Below are 6,633 nucleotides of genomic sequence, written 5' to 3' on the forward strand. Positions count from 1 at the left end.
AGGGACCCCCAAAGGTATCCTCCCAGAGAAGGGCAGCACTGGGCAGACATGGGGATCCAGGAAGGGAAGGGTAAATGCTTCCTACATGCACTCTCCTGAGTGGATCCTGGAAAGAGAACACAGGACTCAACCAATATTGAGATGATATTTCATCTAATTCAGAAATAAATTCCAGGTGGTACATTTCCATCAATGTTCTATTTTTCTCAGTGGGAAATATCAGCGTGTGCTGTTGGAGTTATCACTAGAGCTCATTTTCTTACTCTTTTAAAACAAATAAAATCCTCTGCTGGATTACTTACTCTTGTTTAAACCAACTTTTTGGAAGTGTTATTGGGGATATGAGATGAGAGTGAAGACAGTAAAGTAAGTGATTAAAATGACATTTAAACTGAAGATGCCCAATAACTTTAGTTAATTAGAACTGCAATCTTCTAAAGGAGGGGGAAAAAAGGAAAATTCTCCCTATAAATCTGCAAGATGCTGAGAGTTGGGTAGTGCTTTGCCTCCTCCCAGAGCTCACCTTACAAAGCAGAATGGCATTCTTTCTCTGCAGGGCATGCTGCAGAGGGGGCAGGCAGGCAGGCGGGTGAATGATTATTTTCTAAGATCATTCTTTGTTGACTTTTTAAACATACACTGGATTTTAAAATGGGTAGGGAGAGATCACAAGGCTAATTTAAAGTAAAAAGAAGTTAACTTACTGCTTCATTCTTGTCTGTTGCCAACACACCCAGGGTAGTCACCACTCCGCCTCTCATTTCCTGCCACTTTGTGTTTCCAGATTGCTTTTTTTTAAAAAACAAAAAACTCAATTTCTGAGTTTATGAGGGAAGTAAACAAGAACCCAAGTAACAAGACTACAAATATGGACACTGTCTCATTGAAGGACATTTAGTTGCAATGATTAGCACCAATTTACCCATCCTCTTTATGTGTAATAGACCAGAGGGGGGAAAAATCTTCACATCCTGTCGCCACCCAAATCCCTGACCCATACCCAGACACACCTCACTGAATCCATACTTTCCCACTAACCCCATCTTCTAAGACTTTAGGCAAAGGCAAAACCAGGATTTAAGGTTCTTTTTTATTTGAAATCTCATCCAGAAACACTGGTTATTAATAAATATATCATAGTTATCAAGAATATATAAAAAATAAAGACAGGTATTGTCTTTGAGGCCCTAACAAAATATTTCAAGCAAATGTTCAGGAAATAAAAACGGCACCCCTCCCCCAAACCACAATAAGTTTTCAAAGCTGATAATAGAGAGAGCCGACCCCGCATGCAGAATAACTGAGCAAGGGGGGTGGGGCAAGCTACTAGAGGGAACCCAAGCTTGCGGGCCCCTACAACAGCTGAAGGTTTGGAATGAAGTTTGAAGGGCGTGGGGTGGGGGAAGAAGCGCGTGTGCGTGAATGTGGGTCTTTGCACTCTGCCCCCTTTTTCATTTCATACAACCACAGACAGATATATGGAGTACTTCAGATAATTCACTAATAAATCCTTGTTACAAGGAAAATGGCACCATGGCCGCACAACATGTTAGACAAGATTCATTTAGAAGCGTGGATGCATTCTTTTGACCTACACTGCGTCGAAAAGGAAAACCCACATAGGAGGTTGTCATGCCCTGGACGGGAGTTGAGATTCAAAACTTGGGTCTTGAGATACACATCTCTCCCTCTCTCCCTCTCTCCATTGTCTCTAGAAAAACTATGGTGAGGACAGAGAGACTCATAATTGCATCCATCTCAAGGAAATATTTACATTTGTTTCGCACAAAAAGGATGGCCATTTTTTCCCAAGGTGAGAACAGAGCCAGAGAAAGTCAAATGGAAAGTTCCTTCGCATCTTTTTAACTACACCGATCCCGTCTTTATACAACAAATGCAGTTTTGACAAGAGCATATGGCAGTGAGAAATACTGGCGCGGCATGGGGAAAAGAAGCATGCATGCAAAACACGACGTCTGGTTCGAGTCCCCCTTCTCTACCTCCTAGAAATTGTAGTTTGTTTTTGGTCTTTTCTCCCTGGGGGTCAAGTGGGATCTGAAATCTCTCCGAAAGGGTGGGAGGCCGAGGGACCCCGCGCCCGCCCTCCCCGCAGGTCGTGCGCCTAGCATCCCTCTTCCCTCCCGGCCCGGCACCGCGGCTCCTCCCGCCGCTCTCTCCTCATCCTCAGCAGCCGGGCCGGCCCGCTGCTCACTTGAGCAAGTCCTTGGACTCTGCAGACAGCCGGGCCATGTTGGCGGTGGAGAGGGCGGACAGGTGCGGTGGCGGCGGCATCTGGCAGATGGTGCAGGGGCAGGGCAGCCCGGCCCAGTGCTGGAAGCCGCTGCCCAGCTGCAGCGCGGGCGGCGTGGAGGGCGCCTTGAGCAGCGAGTGGGGAGGCCGAATGGTACCGATGGTGGGCAGTGAGGCGGCGGAGAGCGGCGACGAGGCATTACCGGATGAGAGCGCGCCGCCCAGGATGGGATGCACCGGGTGCACCGTGTTGGCCGCGTGCGCCGGGTGTCCGGCCGAGTGCCCCACAGTCCCGCAGTGGAAGGCCGAGTGATGGCCACCATAGATCTCGCCAACCAACCTCTTCATCTCCTCCAGGGAGCTGGTGAGCATGAGGATGTAGTTTCTGGCTAGCAGAAGAGTGGCGATCTTGGAGAGCTTGCGCACCGAGGGCCCGTGCGCATAGGGCATGACCTCGCGCAGCCCGTCCATGGCGAGATTCAGGTCGTGCATCCTCTTGCGCTCGCGTCCGTTGATCTTCAGCCGCAGCTGCTGTAGGTCCTGCTCCGACAGCTGCTTCTTGATTTTGTACTTGCTGCTCTCTCCCGCGGCCTTAGCGCCAGCCCGCGAGAGACTTTCCCCAGGCATCTTCTGCACCATATCGCCCTGTGTGGACGAAACTGAGTTGAGACGACTCTCCTGGTGGTGGTGGTGGCGGTGGTGGTGGTCCCTCAGGTACATCTCATCCATGTCCGGAGATGAAGCTCTGCTGGAAACAGAGCTCGAATCAGAATTCATTTTATTACAGGCTATGCGGCCCTACCGTGGGGGAGGCTTTAGGCGGGAAGTTAAGGAGAATCTTGATTATTAAAAAATCCGCACAGCCCAACAACCCACTTCTCAGTTGCAGGACTTGAAAAGAAAAGCGGAGGCACTGTCTTGCCCCGCCTCTCTCCCTCCCCGCGCCCTTATCTCTGGTTGGGCTGTTTCCTGGACAGCTAGTTGGTGTGTGCTTGAACTAACCTCACACTGAAAATGAGGGGCTTTTATAGAGCTGCGGCGGAGAAAAGAGACAAAAGGAGCCCTCCTATCTATCCTGGACTGGTTAAGATGACGTGCCATCATTCAGGGCGGTGCGCTTTGCTGTCCCATTTAGCAAGGATTCCTATTCATATTCATTGTGGGGCCGCCCAGGGACACCTCTGCTCCAAACCGCTAGGAGCCCCCAGGCACAAAACCCTCTGATTGACACACTCACCGCTCTAGCTCTAGCCCTCCTGATTTTTTTTTTTTTAACTTTCTTCCACCCCCACCTTTTTTCCCAATTTCCCTAACCAAATCTTACACTTAAGGAAACGAAGGAAGAGACGGTTGGTGCAGGTTCCTCTGGATTTGGAGAGATGAATTGAAATATTTTCTCTCCTTCATTTATCACTACTCTGAAGTTTATGGACATGTAGGCAAAAACGGGTCCCAAATGGAAAGGTTTGAGGGAAAGAAGTGCAGATGAAGGGCAGATTCGATTAGCCAGGGCTGGGAGAAGAGAAAGGATGCATGCCCAGGTTCACTGTCTTGAGTTTTTTTCTTCATTAGGTCTCCTTTCCTACACACTGAAATTTTGTTAATTTTGTACACTGGGCCCCTCTAGTGTGGTTTCAAAGTATGGTTCCTATTTAGTGATGGGGTTGCCGCTGACACTGTTGCGGGGAGGAGTCTTTTTCTATGATTTTCATTTAAAACATAGATCGAAATAATTTTAATTTTGTGCAATTCTCTGACTTCTTAGATCTGGAACGGAGGGGTAAAACGTCTGTTTTACAAGAAAATCAACCTGGAGGGGAAAGAGAGGAAAAGGAGCTGATGGGGCGGGGAAGGAGTTGGGAATTGGAAAGATCCCCAAGAGCTTCGGAGAGGCCATTTCGGCCCTGGCGTTAGCGGAAGATGCTGGGGCAGTTCCCTCCCGAAGCTTCGCGGCGCGGGCTAGCCGAGAGCCTCTGGTAGGTCCTCTCCGCTGGCCCCACTCTGACGGGATGGGGGAAGCAGGAGCTCAGGATCGAATAGTACAATACTTTGGCGTGTGTGTTGGCTTGGGGTCGGACAATGAAAGGACCGAGAGAATCCCTTGTGCGTGCGCGCCTGGGTATTGCGGTCCAGAGCAATTTCTGAGGATGAAGAGAAGGCCTGGGGTTGGAGCACTGTGTCCGACTGCAGAAGTCGGCACAGGTTATCCTTTCCCTTTGCTGTGTTCTTTTGTTGAGCAAGACTTGGGTTAAGCAGAGCAAGGGGAGGGAAGGCAAAAATTCCCCGAAAGAAGGGAGTCCCACGGTGGCCTCTGGGAGAACCTGGGCACCGCCACGCTGCGGGCTTGAAGGAACCGAGGATAGACACTCAGTTAAGGCAGTGTCACCATTGAAAACAAGAAACAAAATCAATACTCAAACCTTAGGCATTAGGGCCTCTGCGGCTCAGAGTCACAGTGAGAGCTAAGAAGAGGAGTCTCCACTCTCCAATGATACAAATAGAGTGGTCAACAGAAGAAGGATGTATGCCCAAGTCCACAGTTTGCACATTCTATGAGGCTGTGCCTTACTGGCATACAGTCATGTCCTGAATGTAGCCTGGCACTACCAGCGGATGGGGAGATTCAATTTTGGAATAGATGCTTTTTCTACACCAAAATTGATTTACTGCAAAGTCATCAGTTCCCCTCCCAAACCATCACATCAATGCTCCGGAAGATTGGACACAAAACATTTCTACTGCTTCCACTTCGGTGGAAGGAAAGTTTCTTTAAAAGAAGGATCCAGGAAATTCCATGGAGTTGGAAACTCAATTCTAACTTCCAAGCAAAAGAAATGTTTCCCAACCCACCACACTAGCTAAAATACTAGCTAAGATACTGACATCTCACGCATCCTTCATGCGAAAATGGGCTCAAAAAGAACATCTGTAGTACCAGGTGATGGACGGAAGCTAGGGGAAGTGAGTCCTAAGCACAGACCTTTTCTGCGCTCCTCAAGATCAAGTGGCTATGGGGGGCGGGGGAGCGCTTTACTGGAGAAAGAGTGGTTAGCACGCAGGGAGCCTTGTGCATTCGCTCTGCTCTGTGGTCCTCGGGAGCCACTTTCTGACCCATGAGTATCCTCCTCTGTCTTTTCTGGCTAAAACTGAAAATACTGAGCCTGAGTTTTGATTTCAAAGTAGCAAAATCAGAGCAGATTTTAAATGAAGGAGTTAAAAAAAAATTGCTGTTGCAAGGTATGTTAACATTTTTAAAAAGTTCTTAATGTACAATTCGAAAAAAAGTTTAAAGTATCTTCAAGTTAATCAAGAAAGCGGAGGGGGGCGGGAAGGGGAGGGAGAAGGGGAGAACAGACCTAGAAATACCTAAACCATTCACTTGCAGGCCTGGAAAGTGAGTGTGGGAGTCTAATCCAGAAGATGGTTTCCCTCAGCCGGCCTTTCTGCGGAAGGGATTTAGGCTGACCGCGACCAGCCTAGCATGAGGTCTGCTCTGGGCCAGGAAGAGAGTCTTTGCCTGAACACGCGAGTCCACCTCGGAGATTTTAGTTTCAAAAACATAACGGTGCCTGAAATGAGAGATCTACTGTGTCATCCCCGGACCCTGGCGGGGTGCCGCGCACTCTCCCGCTCTCTGGCTGCCCTCTGCTTTTCCTAAAGCCGTGTGAGAGTGTTGGGTGACCTAAGGACCAGGACTGCAGCCAGATAAGCACTTTTGGTGAGGACTTTTTGGAGTCCTCCGTTGAAGACATTAACAATTAGAAAAGGATGAGAAATAAAGTGAACAACTTTGCTCGCTATGAAATGGGTTGACAGTGGTCAGGGCTCAAAGAGCGGAGGCACCACGGCATCTTGCCTTGCTGAGTTGACTCCGAGGATCCACCGGTAATCCTGGCTCCCGCCCTCCACATAAACCCTGAACACCCAAAAAAAGGAGCAAGCCCGAAGATCAAACGGATTTATTTCTGAGGGCTGTTTCTCTCTGCCATCTCCCATTTGGGGCATGTGCGGGAAGGGGAAGCAACGTGGACACAGTTGGGCCTTGGCTGCAGCAGCCCAAAGGGGCCTCAACCAGAGAGGCACCGTGACCTTGGCCCTGGCCCGGGGCCCATCCAGATTGCTCAGACAGGCCAGGAGCAGGAGCTAGCCGACCGCTGCCGCGCGGGGCCGCGCTCTCTGGGGCCACACCCCGCGCCCTAGCGGCAAGGGCGGGCGACCGCACCGAGGCGGGGGTCGTTTCTGGCAACAGGTGCGGCTGCTTTCAGCCTAGCCCGTCTCGGCTGTGGGAGTTTACTAACCTGCATAAGACCCTTGAAAGCAGCGATTTGCCGCGGGGACCAGGTTGGAAGAGAAGTCCAGAGGTCCCGGCGCGCTCTGGGCGCA

At 50.0% G+C, this 6,633-nt stretch overlaps 1 protein-coding gene across 1 annotated transcript; it reads right to left on the reverse strand.

Annotated features, from left to right (window-relative positions):
* Positions 1 to 2,208: 2,208 nt before the first annotated feature.
* Positions 2,209 to 3,027, reverse strand: OLIG3 (oligodendrocyte transcription factor 3; the record flags this gene model as incomplete). Its single annotated transcript, XM_081296510.1, has 1 exon — positions 2,209 to 3,027. The coding sequence occupies one exon, from the start codon at positions 3,025 to 3,027 to the stop codon at positions 2,209 to 2,211; it is 819 nt and encodes a 272-aa protein (XP_081152636.1).
* Positions 3,028 to 6,633: the final 3,606 nt, after the last annotated feature.

Source organism: Spermophilus citellus, assembly GCF_964194105.1.
Source record: "Spermophilus citellus genome assembly, chromosome: 5".
Lineage (NCBI taxonomy): Eukaryota > Metazoa > Chordata > Mammalia > Rodentia > Sciuridae > Spermophilus > Spermophilus citellus.